This window comes from Prionailurus viverrinus, chromosome F2 (assembly GCF_022837055.1).
Source record: "Prionailurus viverrinus isolate Anna chromosome F2, UM_Priviv_1.0, whole genome shotgun sequence".
NCBI lineage: Eukaryota > Metazoa > Chordata > Mammalia > Carnivora > Felidae > Prionailurus > Prionailurus viverrinus.
In genome coordinates, this window is record NC_062578.1 from 22,787,946 (window position 1) to 22,803,841 (window position 15,896).

Below are 15,896 nucleotides of genomic sequence, written 5' to 3' on the forward strand. Positions count from 1 at the left end.
CACATGAACCCCTCATGAAAACAGATTCGGATTCAGTGGGCCTGTGATGGGATCTAAGATTCTGCACGTCCAGTAAGCTCCCAGGTCATCCTGCTGGCTCAAGGACCACCTTCCGACAAGGCCTTTTAGCCTCCCGACAGAGAATACAGGAGCGACTCTGTACAGATAAGAGAATGTATCTAAGGGATTGTAGAAAATGACCACACCAGACAGATATAAAAAGCAGGATCCCTCTGCCCAATAAACATCTCCTTAGTTTCTAATAAGTATAGACGTGCTTGAGCCCATTCCCATCATTCCCTGATCAGTGCTGTCAAAACAAGCCAAACAGGATTCAAATAAAGGCCCTTCTTTGGGATATGCTCTGCTTCCTGGCCTGAAAAACACCCGTCATTGTGCAAGAGAAGCTGCTGCTCCTTTCGGACCCTGGACCGCACAGCAGCCTGCCCCCAGGATCAGCTGTAAAGTGAATCACGCAAGTTTGCTGCAGGCACAGCCTGATTGGCTCTCATCCAACAGTTCCTTTGGCAGAGTGTGGCCCTCACACATCTTCTGGCTTCTGGCATCCTGTAATGTGGTCTCAATGATGTTGACCCCAAAGTATTTTTCAGAAGAGCTTTACTGCAGAGATTCATTAAAGGGAAAAATAATGATTGCATTATGGCTTTTACTTTTCTTTGAAACTGCTGGGACAGTCTTTAGATACGGGGATCATGGTGGAAATAAACCCTTGCATTTCTCTGTCCATGATGATGGATGAACTGACGAGGCCAACGAGGTGGCCAAGGAACAAAGCCAGGTTTCAATGGTGCTTTAATTCGGGAAATTTAGAAGACTTCCTTGGAGAAACTAGAAGTTGGAGTGGTTGAGAAATAATTCAACAAATGAGCACGCTTTCAGGGAACAGCTGATATAAATGGGTTCCCCCACTTGTCTTTGCCCTGTGTGATGTCAGAATGTACACGTGAGGTAAAATTTTATAAAAGAAAATAGCTCTGGCAAATAACAGTGTGTGTCTCATAATGTTTTCATGTACCAATAAACTGTTGTTTAACTCTAAGAGATTTTTCTAGTTCTGTTCCAAACGCTGAAGTGCTTGTTAGAATTTTTTGATTTGAAGAAATACCATTTTCAAAGAAAGTGCTGATTTAAGTCAAAGATCACTCTGGGTTTTCTACCAGCATGAGATACTCATGGAGATAGGTCAGAGCTGCTGTCTTCCTGGTAAACTTAGTGGTAAACACGGTGCCGGGGGTGGGGTTCCTAGACTAGTCATCTTTGCAGTAAATGAGGTCGAGATTCCACCCTATAAACGTAGTAACATACTTCCTTCTTGAACCCCTTTCCTCCTGCCACTGCAGTAGAAACTTCTCTTGTTTTCAGTTGCTCTCCTCCTCCAATCAGCCCTACACACTGTAATTAGTGATCTTTCTACAGTGCAAATCTGAGCATGCCGGTCCTCGCTTCGCTTTTTTTGTTTTGTTTTGTTTTGTTTTTGTTTTTACTCCTTCCCGCAGTGCCCTCAAGCTTTAGCAAGCACCAGAATCACCTGGAGGACTTGTTAAAACATAGATTTCTGGGCCTCTCCCCAGAGTTTCTGATTCAGTACTATGGAGTGGGGCCTGAGAATTTGCAATCCCAACAAGTTACCACATGATGCCCATGCTGCTGGTCTGGGGGCCACACTTGGAGGAAAACTGGCCTTTGGAGGAGGCCCACCAACTCTTCATCAGTGCAGTCAGTGCCTTTCAGAATTTGTCCATTGTCTGACTTCTGAGAAGCACGCAGCCCCACTCATCTGTATGTCTCCACCTGCATCCAGTCATACCATGCTACTCAGATCCTGAAATCAGGGTTGTAGGAAAGTTGTGAAAGTAGCACACTGCACAAATGATGGAGGCATCACTCACATGGTCTCTTTATTGATACCCTCTGGCGTTGCGTTGACTAGGGCACAGCCTACACCCTTACATGTAGCAGCCCTGGAATCACCATGGACTCCTTCATGCCATGCCTCCTTGTAGATATCCCTACCCATACAAAGTTACTTGGAATTTTCTGAGCAAACCATATGTCTTGGGCTTCAAAGCCTTTGCCCACCTAGTCCTCGCGCCCCATAATGCCCTTTATTCCCTTTTCTGCATTGGCAACTTCAATTCATCCTTGAAGTCCTCCCTCTCAAAGAGCAGATTTATAAGTTAGAATTGTCCTTAGAGCAAAGGAAACATTCTTCCAACAGGAAAAGGAAGAATGTTCTAGAATTTGGATACAACTGTAAATACTCTAGTGTCCAGAACATGCTAAGTGTTCAAAATCTGTTTTTTCTCCTTCAGGATTACATGAATTATTTTTTTCAAAGAACTAGAAAGTTGATAAGGAAAAATGGAGGGAGGCTTATTTCCATTTATTTTGTTCTAGTCTGGACATCTCTAAGATGTGTTTTTATATGACATAACAATAATAAATATTTTTTTAAGTTTATTCATTTTTGAGAGAGAGAGAGAGGGAGCATGAGCGGGGGAGGGACAGAGAGAGACAGAGACACACAATCCAAAGCAGGTTCCAGGTTCTGAGCTGTCAGCACAGAGCCCAGTGTGGGACTCAAACCCACCAACCGTGAGATCATGACCTGAGCCGAAGTCAGTCACTTCACCGACTGAGCCACCCAGGTGCCCCAATAATAAATAATTTTTTATTATTTTAACAAATTACTTTAACAAATAAATTTGTATTTTAACAAATTACATTTGTAAATAAACATTGCAAATCGAATGTACAGCATTCTTAAGTTTACACCTTTATAAATTTTTTTACTTCTTTTCTGTGATGCTTGACTTTTGATTACACTGATGTGTGTGTGCACATATTTATATGTAGGTATGTACATATGAGTGTGCGCATGCATGTGTATGTATTTTTGAAGTTAAAGTACAACTGGCCTATAACATTCTGTTCGTTTCAGGTGTCAAACATAATGATTCGATATTTCTATACACTGTGAAATGATCACCACGGTGGGTCTAGGTAATATCCGTCACCGTACTTAGTTACAAAAAAATTTCTTGCGATGAGAATTTATAAGACTTATTCCCTTAGCAACTCTCAAATATGCCACATAGTATCTCTAACTATAGTCACCATGCTACACACCACATTCCTGTGACTTATTTTCTAACTGGAAGTTTGTACATTTTGACTCCCTTCACCCATTTCTTCACCTCTGGCAAACCATCAGTCTGTTCTCTGTATTTGGTTTTTTTTTTTTTTTTTTTTTTTTTTTTTTTGGTTCTGCTTTTGTTAGACTCCACATATAAGTGAGATCATATGATATTTGTCTTCCTTGTGAATGTTTTTTAATGGATAACCTCCATTATTAATTCTTCTCTGTGGCTTAACGTTTTGTTGCATAAACCTAAATCTACCCTGGATCCGTACATGGAACTATCACTTCCTTTACTGGTTGAATGAACTGCAGATTCCAAATCATACTCAGCAAAAAATGTGACACAGAATAAATACAGCACTTTTCTTTAATAAAACGTATCCTTCTGTGAAGGTGAAGCCCAAAGCTAATATATAGTCAAAAGCAGGCTTCTTGAAGAATAAGATTAAAAAAAGAAAAAAGTCTGCTCAACATGATGAGAAAAGAAAGGATTAATAAAAAGTATAACTTAAACCTATAAAAAGATTATGTTGCTGAACTTGTAAAGCTGGTCTGTTATCATAAAGTGATCTATGTATAACATGAATTTCTATTGTTAAAAAATGCTATTGCTGGTTAAAGCTTTTAGGTTGACATTGGGCCACATGGAAGCAATGGAACATGACTAAGAACCTGTTTTATTCTTCTGGGTGTTCTGTGGTAGGCACTGTAAGAAATTTTATGAAAAATAGGGAGTTAGTGCCTTCCAGAATTCTAAAATTTTGGCCTGAGAAACAAAAATATCTCCTATGAAATTGTCAAATGATTATTTAAGAAAGTACTGTCCCAAGTACTGTCCCAAGAGACTCCCCACGATTTAAATTTGTCACTCCTCCTTCTGGAGCACTGCTGTTAATGTGACTCCATCCCAGCACCTCCTGAGCTCTCAGTTCAAACTTCAGACTTCCGGGAGCAAGAAAATCTGATCAGGCAAGCCTAGAGCAATGGATTAACATACCAAAGAAGTAAGATTGCCAGAGCAAATACAGAATGCCTCGTAGATTTCATATAAACAAATTTTTGTAGGTTTTTTTTTTTTTGAGAGAGAAAAAGCAGGAGTTGGGGAGGGACAGAGAGAGAGAGAGAGAGAGAGAGAGAGAGAGAGAGAAAGAGAGTCCCAAGCAGGCTCTGTACTCATAGTGCTGAGCCTGATGCAAGGCTCTAACTTACGAACCATGAGATCATGACCTGAGCCAAAGTGAGACGTTTAACCGACTGAGCCACCCAGCCGCCCCACAAATTTTTCTTAGTATAGGTATTCGCGTACGAAAGTTTGATTCAAGTATAACAGCATCCTGTTTTCTGTTTCCTAAGTCTGGCAGTCCTCCTGGGAGGCACCTCTCTGAGTACAAGCAAGGCTGCCAAGGGAGACCACGTGAGTCCAAGTAACTGCAAGATGTGTCCTCTATACCTTCTGTGTATCTGGTAAACCCAGGAAATCAATGCCATAAGCATTCAGGAGAGGCCACTGTAATGTGGAGTGCCAAGGGAGGACTTCTGGAAGGACAGATGGAGGACAGTGGGATGAAGGGGATGATGTACCCAGGAAGCATATAATATATGGATAGATTCAATAGATGATAGATAAATAGATAGACAGATATATAGATAATGTGTGGAGAGAGAGACAGAAACTATATATGTAGATATAGAGGTATATAGTGAGACACACAGAGTGGTAGCCAGGAGTTTTCCAGACTCTGTCTTGCAAACAGCAGGGACCAGCCATGGTGCGGTAGTCAGTGCCCCAGTGGTAAGATAAGTTTAAAATAAATGCTAATACATTATGTATATAGACATAGAGATAGAGAATGGGTGGATAGATAGATAGATAGATAGATAGATAGATAGATAGATAGATATTAGAGATGTGAGAAAGAGATTATGAGAGAGATTATGTATGCAGCTGACCCTTGAACAACATAGGGGTTAGGGGCACCGAACCCCTGCACAGGTAAAAATCCATATATTACTTTTGGCTCCCCAATTCTTAACTAATAGCCTATTGTTGACCTGGAGCCTTTCCAGTAACATAAACAGTCGATTAACATGTACATATTTTGTATGTTATATTTATTATATATTGTATTCTTACAATATATAAGCTAGAGAAAAGAAAAATGTTAAGAAAACCATAAGGAAGAGAAAATACACTTATTGTCCTGCACTGTATGAAAAAAAAATCTGCATGTAAGTAGACCGATGCAGTTCAAACTGTCAAACTGTGCTATCCAAGAGTCAACTGTGTATATATATATATATATATATAGAGAGAGAGAGAGAGAGAGAGAGAGAGAGAGAGAGAGAGAAAGAGAGATTAAGGAAGTAACTAACACAACTGTGAGGACCAGCAACTTTGAAATCCATACGGCAAGACAGCAGTCTAGAAATTCAGGTAAGAGTTGATGTTGTAGTCTTGAGTCTGAAATCCACAGAGCAGGCCAGGCAGACTTAGGCAGGATTTCTGTGTTGCAGTCTTAAGATCAAATTGCTGCTTCTTCGGGAAACCTGTCTTCACCCTTAAGACCTTTAACTGATTGGATGAGGCCTATCCACATTGTGGAGGGTAACCTGCTTTATTCAGAGTCTGCTCATTTAAATGTTAATCACATCTAAAAACATGTGATCTAAAAAACTAAAAATCTAAAAACCTTCACCGCAACTTCTAGACTGGTGTTTGACCAAACAACCAGATACCACAGACTAGACAAGTTGACCCATAAAATTAACCATCAAGGTCCTCAAAACAATACTGTGTAGCTAAGTGAAACAAGTATTTATTTTCCACATTTTCTATATGGGAATACAGAGTCCCAGAAAAGCTAATCATAGTGCCCATGGTCACAAAACTAGTAAAGTATATCAGAACAGGTTTCAAACTCTAACCTTTCAACACTAAGCCCTATATTGACACCACCCCCTCTCCACTTCCCAGGAACTTATGAGGCCCCCTGAATCTTCATTTCTTCCTCTATACAATGAGAAATGGAATATTTCCAAATTCTCCTCTAACTTGAGTGTTCTATGATTTGTTTTTACAGCCTAGTATCAAGTTAAATGAAATCTGTTCCAAGGATAAACTCCACTCATTCTCTTCTTGTGTCCCTCCCCCCAAATCCATCATTCATTCACAGACTAAATGGAAGAATCTAAACATTTGTGTTGTGCTTTCTTGGGGAAGGAGGGGAGGCAAAGCAGTCTACAAAACCGGAGAGCAATGCTCGCTGCCCTTGAGGGGTTAGGAGAGGCAGGAAGTTTGTGCTCAGCCCAGCTTGGCCAGTCTCCATTTTCACTCTCTGGCTCCTGAAGACTTGCAAGAAGGAATGACCTAAAAAGAAGTTACCCAATGGTTGGAGTGTGTGTAAGATGAAAGGTATCTCCATCTTTCTGTTGCTCCTTTCTCTGCAGAGTTACTGTGAATAAAATTCAAGTTTCCTTCACCAGCCTTCTACCCAATCACTTACTTCCTAAAACCTAACCTTTTAAAATACAGAAACATATCATCATGAGTAGTGAAACAAAGCTTATTCCTGGAGATACCAAGAAACTATTAAAACAGTGTCTTCAGTCAGAAGATAACCAAAAACTCTTCTCTCAAAGAATTGGTTTTGTACGTGAGAATAAAAAAAATTGAAAGAAGAATTCGATAGTATGTGGAACTAGAATGTTTCTCACACCCTTCCCCAAATGAAAGGCATTATACAGGCTGACTGCTGACCTCAGTTTGAGCATGGATGACTAAGTCTTTTCAAACCCTCATTGAACAGCACACGAATGGAGGTGGCGGAGGATTGAATTCCTGGGTTCCTGTTACCCACAGGGCCAAAATAACGGACAGGCAACTGAACTTTTCAGTGATGCGCCTGCTTTGCATGTGTCATGCTCACATCAGTTAGCACATAAGGGCTTCATGCTAGCATGTGCAGATCAGCAGAGGGTACTTAAGCACAGATTCCCTTTTGTCCTGGGAGAGCCAAGGGAACATCCTGGAGAAGAAAGAGCTAGTAGTCAACTGAGGACCACCAGTGGAGAGGACAGCACCAGGTATTCTAGGAATATGAGAAGCTAGAACTGCAAATTTAGATGGTTCTTCCAAAGGATTTACTTTCTGGTTTGCTTTTCTTAAAACCAAAGGATTTACTTTCTGGTTTGCTATGGTTGATAGTGTCTTTAGAAATAGGATATCTGCTCTCTCTCTCTCTCTCTCTCTCTCTCTCTCTCTCTCAATGAATAAACATTAAAAATTTTTTAATAAAATAAAAAAGGGGCACATGGGTAGCTCAGTCAGTTAAGCGTCCGACTTCGACTCAGGTCATGATCTCACTGCTCATGAGTTCGAGCCCCGTGTTAGGCTCTGTGCTGACAGCTCAGAGCCTGGAGACTGCTTCAGATTCTGTGTCCCCCTCTCTCTATCCCTCCCCTGCTCATGTGCTCTCTCTCTCTCTCTCAATGAATAAATGAACATCAAAAAAAATTTTTTTTTAAAAAGTAGATCAGTGGGTGAAATCATGATATTCTAACCAACTTCTAGTCTCTTCCCTTGACAAATGGTTTAAACTTTGGCTTATGTGTTCATGCCTTGTCCTTTTTCTGAAAGTAGAAAATTATTTATGCTCCTAATAATGTTTGTCACAGGATTTTTCCTTCCTGTCAATTTAAATAAGCTGGTTCAGAAAATCCTTTTTTTTTTTTTTAAAGAGTTCTTCTTTTTTTTTTTTTAATGTTTGTTTATTTTCGAGAGAGTGCGAGCAGGGGAGGGATAGGGAGAGCCAGAGATACAGAATCCAAAGCAGGCTGCAGGCTCTGAGCTGTCAGCACAGAGCCTAACACGGGGCTCGAACACACAAGCCATGAGATCATGACCTGAGCCGAAGTCAGACGCTTAACTGACTGAGCCACCCAGGTGCCCCTCTCCTAAAATTCTTATCATCACATTCCCCATTATTGTTTTCTATTTCTGATAAGTTTTGTTTTTAAATGTGTTCTATCCCGCTAGGAAGAGAAAGCCAGTATGCTATGTAGTTCAGAGCTTGAAACTCAGTTTCACCTTCCAGTTTATATTCATGAAGGAAGGAAGAAGAGAGTAGGGAAGAGGGGAGAGAATGTACCCACACTGACCTTCAGTGCAAAGCACAGACGTTTCCATGTGCTTTTGTGGACTATTGGACATCAGTGAATTTAAAGCAGATATGAAATTGTATCTAAATGGGGGATAAACAGTCCAAGTGTATTTCATTTCCTCTTGATGCTGGCCAAAGACTGCGTCCAGACACATGTCCAGCATTCCTTGCACTTATCCGACTTTACATTTTATAGGTTGCTTCATGTGCATTATCTAGTTTGATCCTTACCGACCCTGGGAGGCAGACAAGACAAATGTGGTTCACCTCATTTTACGGATAAGGGACCTGAAGCTCAGAGAGGCAGCCGGCTTGTCCAAGTGGCCCACAGAGGTAGAGGCATGTGTTTTAATTCCCTGTCTTGTGTTCTTTCCACCACAAAACACCCAGTAACACCATTATATCCCTTCAAAGGATATCACATCAACAAGTTGGTGCAATTGAGGCAAGTCTCCCAACTGCCTTACTTCCTCTCACTGATATCAATGCAACCAATTTTTGGTACCTATTAATGCAAGTGTCAGGGGCCCTAATCTTAACTCCATGTGATCCTCTGAATTTCTGTGTTTATGTGAAGAATTAACGTCATTTTCCAGGTGATTCAAAATGAAAGAAAAGTTTTTTCCAGAAAGACTGTCTATTCCCAGTAACCAAATGCTTAGAACAGAACAGGGCAATAGTTTTCAAAGTCTTCTCATCTGACTTTTTATTTCTTAAGCAACAAAAGTATATTTTGGCCATTCAACCAAATGATAGGATCAGTTGCAATTTGTCCTTGGTATAGATGGCACACATGACTGGAATTAGCAAAAGGTGGTGGTTTAGAAAGAGAATCATCACACGTAAGAGGTGAAGGGGACTGTGGAGGGGCGCCTGGGTAGCTCAGTCGGTTGAGCATCTGGCTTTGGCTCAGCTCATGATCTCGCAGTTTGTGGGTTTGAGCCCCGCATCAGGCTCAGTGCTGACAGCTCGGAGCCTGGAGCCTGCTTCAGGTTCTGTGTCTCCCTCTCTCTCTGCTCCTCTCCTGATTGTGCGCTCTCTCTCTCTCTCTCTCTCTCTCTCTCTCTCTCTCTCTGTGTCAAAAATAAATAAACATTTAAAAAAAATTTTTTTAAAGAAAAAAAGAAAGAAAGGGACCGTGGAGATGACCTAGTCCATATCTCCAAGGGAGTCAGCCAATATCGCACAGATAATTGTTTGGAATTTCTGCATTTCCCCTTCATTTGCCATGTGCAGACCTAAGTCTGCTTGGTAGAGCTGAGATACACAGCCAGCTCTGGAGTCCAGTTGTTGGAAGTGACAGGAGTTCAACATCTAACTTGTGTGTGGTTAGGCTAAAAGAAGTAATGCCTAAGTGCCATAAGGGTTTGCTATACTAAAAAATATCCATGTTTAGAAGTGTATCCTGTAGCTTAGACCAAAATGCCACATTTATTATATTTATTTTGTTTAAACACTACAATAAAACAATAAGCTCGCATTTGGCTTATTGCACCACACATCATCTTTGGTATATATTGAATAATTTATCTAAAGCGCTGTCTTTCTGGGAGAACTCCAAGCTTCACAAGATATTTAAAATAACCATTTCTCTAAACTGAGAGCAAATGGATTTTGACAGATTAAATTTGAACATGAGACAGAAAATAATGCGCTTCAGTACCTATGGTTTCTTTAATATGAATATGGGGTTGCTAAGAGCTTGAGTGTTTGGTATTTTTAGTCATTCTTTTCCTTCAAGAATGTACTCCAAATCACGTTGGGCATGTGCTGAATTTACAGGTATAAAGGGCAGCCGTGTTTGTTAAGTTGCCATCATCTGGCCTATAGACTGTATTAGGACTCTACAGTGTTTCATTAGTTCCCCAAGTTAGCTACTGAAGTCAAATGAATTACAGTCAAAATGTGATTGCGGAGCCAAGGAAAACTGAAGGTCCACCCTGGACCATCCAATTTTGCCCTTTGTCCAAAAGGTTGGAAGATAATGGAATGGCTTCATTTGTAATTCTACTCTTCTCCTTGATCTTTGAAGTGACAGTCATTAGTAAGATGCATCCAAAATGGGCAGGTGAACAGATAAGATATAGAAAACATAGAATATGGATTAATGTAAGAATGATGGCAGCAACCCCAGTACTTAAAATGCCCACTTAATATAATATACTTACTAAACAACAGTGTGACCGCCTAGAAAATACAGAGGGACTGGTTTCTTATGGTAAGAGCATAAGAATGGATGGGACCTGGCCAGTGCTCCCTAAGGAATCTTGTAGTGACAGAATTTTGTTAGTGCCGCCCCGCCATTGGCCTCTGCGGGTGGAAATTTGAGGTGAGCATTCCCAACTTGCCCTTAATAAACCCTCTGAACCCATTATCCATGGGTTTATCTAAACCTTCTAGGAGGATGTCTAACTTTAGCCTCCACAATCTCTTAGAATAGGATGAATAGAACCTTTTTTCTACTGCGATTCATTGATCCACATTTTTAAAGGAAATTCTGAAGGATACTCAAGTCAAAAGTACTTACTTTAGTTTTGTTTAAGAAAAAGATTTAAAACACTAAGAGTAAAATACTGTTCTTTAAGTTAAGGAAACATACATCTTTATTCAATATCCGTAACACACTCTTACATATGTTATACTGTGGTTTTACTTGAGAGAGATTTGAGGAGAAAGATGGAAGCTGGAAGAACAGGAACAAAAAAACAATGAAAGGTATAAAGGAGGCATAAAAGGAGAATGGGTAAGGAGAGTAACCCAGAAGTAGAGAAACTGACAAGGATAAAGAGAAGAAAATGGAGGGAGAAAGATGAACAAGAGAAGACTCTTGTTTAGAAGTCCTGATGTCAGAGACAAACTAATTTTTTCATGATCTCAGGTTTGCTGCGCTGTAGGGTCTCAAGCTGCTTAATCATCATCCTTTGAAATATTTACTTGATGCTGAATCTTTAAATTAAATGGTCACTGTCAGGATATTTTTCTTGGAGCTGCACATAGTAACTGAGACCAATGACAGCTCCCAAGACCATTGACAAAAGTCAGATGAAACCAAGCAAGCCAGACCTAATCTAGGTAAGAGAGGCTTCCTATATCACCAAGAATTGTGTGTCCCAGATGCACCATCTTTACAAACCAAAAAAGTGCTTCCTCCTGTTGCTCTCAAACTTTCGTCTTCATTCTTGTCCTTATAAATCTAGAACACCAGCTTACAGTAAAGAAGTCCCTACTTGGGCTGCCTCTATTGTGCATGGTTCCACAATTTCCCACATACCTGTTCTTGGCCTTTGTCTTCCCAGAAAGATGCTACCAAGTTCCCCTATTCATTTCAGCCTCTAATAATATGGGTACCTTTCATTTGTTTAGCAATATTTGTGTGTCATGCAATTTTCACAACCACCATGTAACAGCTATGACTGCTGTCTTCATTCTACTGCTGTCTTTCATTCTAAAATTTAGGAGATTTTCATTCTATGACTGCTGTCTTTCATTCTAAAATTTATGAGATTTTCCTTGACTAAATTAAGCTAGCTCTAATCTTCCTTTCCCACACGATGCTGGCCAGAAGTCCGCACCTCCCAGGATGAAGGCTGTACTGACTTGGTTCTGCCATCAGTGCTTACGGCATAAATGGTATCTGTTGTACAAGAAGCATTGTTGTACTGAGTGCCATAGTATCTCTCCATGTGTAGGTCTGCATTCGTGGTTTTAGTTGTAGACCAAAGCTTCTAGAAACCACAAATTGTGTCTAGCCTATTGTGCCTCTCAGGCAATTTCACTTAAAGAAACACAAACCGGGTGGTTGAGAGAGAAAAATAACCGACAACTAAGAGAGGAGAGATTGCTCCCCAAAGCGATTCCAAAGGGTGGTTACTGACACAGGTGTGCCTCGGAGCAATGGCAGGGGTGAGGGAATGGACTTTTTTCAAATTTCTTAGGCCCTAGAATTTAAATGTTTACTGTGTTGGGCTTCTAAGTGAGATGAACTCATAAAAAGTGAAAATGTTTGCATTGGTTAGGGAATTTTAGGTTGTAAAATTCCCTTCTTGCAATATCTTGGAGCAATCCAGATCATTTAAAGAACGGGGAACCCATATGTCTCCCAGCTGCCTAAGCAACTAAGAGGATTTGCTAACTTGGACTTCCTTCTCTTTTCCAGATCTTGGCCATCGTGTCTATCCTGTTCATCGTACTCTCCACCATTGCTCTGTCTCTCAACACTCTTCCAGAGCTGCAGGAAATGGATGAATTTGGACAACCCAACGACAACCCCCAATTAGCACACGTGGAGGCTGTGTGTATTGCTTGGTTTACCATGGAGTACCTTTTACGCTTCCTGTCCTCACCAAATAAGTGGAAGTTCTTTAAAGGCCCACTAAATGTCATTGATTTGCTGGCCATCTTGCCATATTATGTCACCATCTTCCTCACAGAGTCCAACAAGAGTGTGCTGCAGTTCCAGAACGTGAGGCGCGTGGTTCAGATCTTCCGGATCATGCGCATTCTCAGAATCCTGAAACTCGCCAGACATTCCACAGGCCTGCAGTCTCTGGGGTTCACCCTCAGACGGAGTTACAACGAATTGGGCTTGTTGATATTATTTTTGGCCATGGGGATAATGATATTTTCCAGCCTGGTGTTTTTTGCTGAGAAAGATGAAGATGCTACCAAGTTCACCAGTATCCCGGCATCGTTTTGGTGGGCCACCATCACCATGACCACCGTAGGCTATGGTGACATTTACCCGAAGACATTATTGGGGAAAATCGTGGGAGGCCTCTGCTGTATTGCCGGGGTCCTGGTTATTGCCCTTCCCATCCCAATCATCGTGAACAATTTTTCTGAATTTTACAAGGAGCAAAAACGCCAGGAGAAGGCGATTAAAAGGAGAGAGGCTCTTGAGCGGGCCAAGAGGAATGGCAGCATCGTTTCTATGAACTTAAAAGATGCCTTTGCCCGAAGCATGGAACTGATAGACGTGGCCGTGGAGAAGGCAGGAGAGTCGGCCAACACGAAGGACTCGGCTGATGATAATCACCTCTCTCCAAGCCGGTGGAAGTGGGCCAGGAAAGCTCTGTCGGAAACAAGCTCCAACAAATCTTTCGAGAATAAGTACCAGGAGGTTAGCCAGAAAGACTCCCACGAGCAGCTGAACAACACTTCTTCCTCCAGCCCCCAGCATCTGAGTGCCCAGAAACTGGAGATGCTGTACAACGAAATCACCAAGACCCAGCCTCACTCTCACCCGAACCCAGACTGCCAAGAACAGCCCGAGAGGCCGTCTGGGTACGAAGAAGAGATAGAAATGGAAGAAGTGGTCTGCCCGCAGGAGCAGCTGGCTGTGGCACAGACCGAGGTCATTGTGGACATGAAGAGCACCTCCAGCATAGACAGCTTCACTAGCTGTGCCACCGACTTCACAGAGACGGAGAGGTCGCCCCTGCCCCCACTGTCCGCCTCTCACTTGCAGATGAAGTTCCCGCTCGACCTCACAGGGACAGAAGAGCACCAAAGAGCCAGGGGGCCCCCATTTCTCACACTAACCAGAGAGAAAGGGCCTGTGGCCAGGGATGCCACCCTGGAATATGCTCCAGTCGACATAACTGTGAGCCTGGATGCCAGCGCTTCCCAAAGCGGGCTCCACGGCCCTTTGCAGTCTGACAGTACCTCCGAGAGCCCTAAGAGTTCGCTGAAAGGCAGCAACCCGCTAAAAGCCAGATCCCTCAAAGTGAACTTTAAGGAAAACAGAGGCAGTGCCCCACAGACCCCACCCAGCACTGCCAGGCCACTGCCGGTCACCGCGGCTGACTTTTCCCTCACCACCCCGCAGCTCATCAGCACCATCCTCTTAGAAGAGACCCCCTCCCAGGGAGACAGACCCTTGCTGGGCACCGAGGTTTCGGCACATTGTCAGGGACCTTCCAAAGGGCTGACCCCTCGGTTTCCCAAGCAGAAACTCTTTCCTTTCTCGTCGAGAGAGAGGAGGAGCTTCACGGAAATAGACACTGGCGAAGACGATGACTTCTTAGAGCTCCAGGGGCCAAGACGGGACATGCAGGCCGACCCCAGCCCAAACTGCTGTGCAGATAAACCCAGTGATGGAAGAGACCCTTTAAGAGAAGAGGCCTGTGTGGGCCCTTCCTCCCCCCAGGACACAAGTCACAACTGTAGGCAAGACATTTACCATGCTGTGGCTGAAGTAAAAAAGGACAATAGTCAAGAAGGGTGCAAGATGGAAAACCACTTGTTTGCCCCAGAAATTCATTCCAACCCAGGAGACACAGGTTATTGTCCCACACGTGAAACCAGCATGTGACTAGTTACAAAAGCAATAAAAAAAAAAAACTTGTTTCTTAAAAATGAGGTAATAATGCCCATGAACTAAAAAAATGGGAAGCCCCCCCCCAAAAAAGTGCATAAAATGTTATTTTTGCATGGCATGAACAGTTTAGTTTAAGTACTGTTTAAATAAAGAGTCAAGACTGCATTTTGTAACAAACACAAAATGACTGAGGAACGGTGAACAAATAAAGAGAGCTCTATTAGGAACCAGTATTCTGCAATGTCTGACATTTTTGATCCTTTCATTTCAAATTGTAGACAGATTTTCAACTTTTTGCTTTTCTGTTACAATGAATTTTAGAATTTGCACATGAAAGGATGAAATGTCACTGCATGTATTCATAATTATGAGGATCGAGGTGCTTTGAGCTTGCAAAATGCCTAACTTTGTAAATAATGGGACCTGGGATGCAAAATTGTCAAGAACATACGGAAACAAGTTTCTGAGACACAGGTACTTCCTTCACAGCTACTGCCCCGAGGGGCTGTACAGACTTCTTGTTGCGAAATTGCAACCTCTTCTTAAACCATCTCACATATCTTGCTTTGGGTCATAAAGCTCTTATAAGTACATTTGTTTAAAGGAATACAGTATTTTTATTGTGACATAATTCATAGGGTGCATTTTTCTTTTGTGCTTCTGCTTACTCGTGGCATTTGTGGTTCTATTTATAAATCATGAAAATAGGCAAGATTTAATGACCAGATATCAACAAATTTGAAATTTAAGCTTGAAATTTTTCCAATTATATATCCTGCCACAGCCTAAAAACCTGAAAATATTTCAAAGGCTATACAACTAAACTTTTTTTTTTTAATGTCACTCCACATTTGGAAATCACTTTCTTTTTATTTATTTATTTTTTCAGTTGTATGTTGGCCATCTAAAGATGATTGTATTTTCCACTTGTATCCAACATCAACTGTTCTGTCTAAAGAACTAAAGATAGAATGCAGATATGCCAAAATGGGAATTCCAAACATGATTTTTGATGAACTAAAAGCAAAGCTATTTAAGTGAGACTGCCACCCCTCTCATAGATAGCTGGGTTCAGAAATGAGTTACCATAAAAAGAGCCCTGGCCTGGCAACAGGTCACCCAGTATTTCCCAGTGGGGAGAGGGACGGCTGCCGCCTGGGGAGGGCTCCAGGTGCCATAGCACCTGCCAGTAAGTGCAGCAACTGGAAACACCCTCATGTTTCCAACGTCCCCAAGCATCATCAGGATCACCGTT

At 41.8% G+C, this 15,896-nt stretch overlaps 1 protein-coding gene across 1 annotated transcript in view; it reads left to right on the top strand.

Annotated features, from left to right (window-relative positions):
• Positions 1-14,851, top strand: part of KCNB2 (potassium voltage-gated channel subfamily B member 2) — a 367,046-nt gene extending 352,195 nt beyond the window's left edge. Inside the window, exon 2 of the mRNA XM_047842439.1 lies at positions 12,479-14,851. Coding sequence (XP_047698395.1) covers positions 12,479-14,635 — 2,157 coding nt within the window. The 3' untranslated portion in view covers positions 14,636-14,851. The remainder of the gene's footprint in view (positions 1-12,478) is intronic.
• The last annotated feature ends 1,045 nt before the right edge of the window (positions 14,852-15,896 follow it).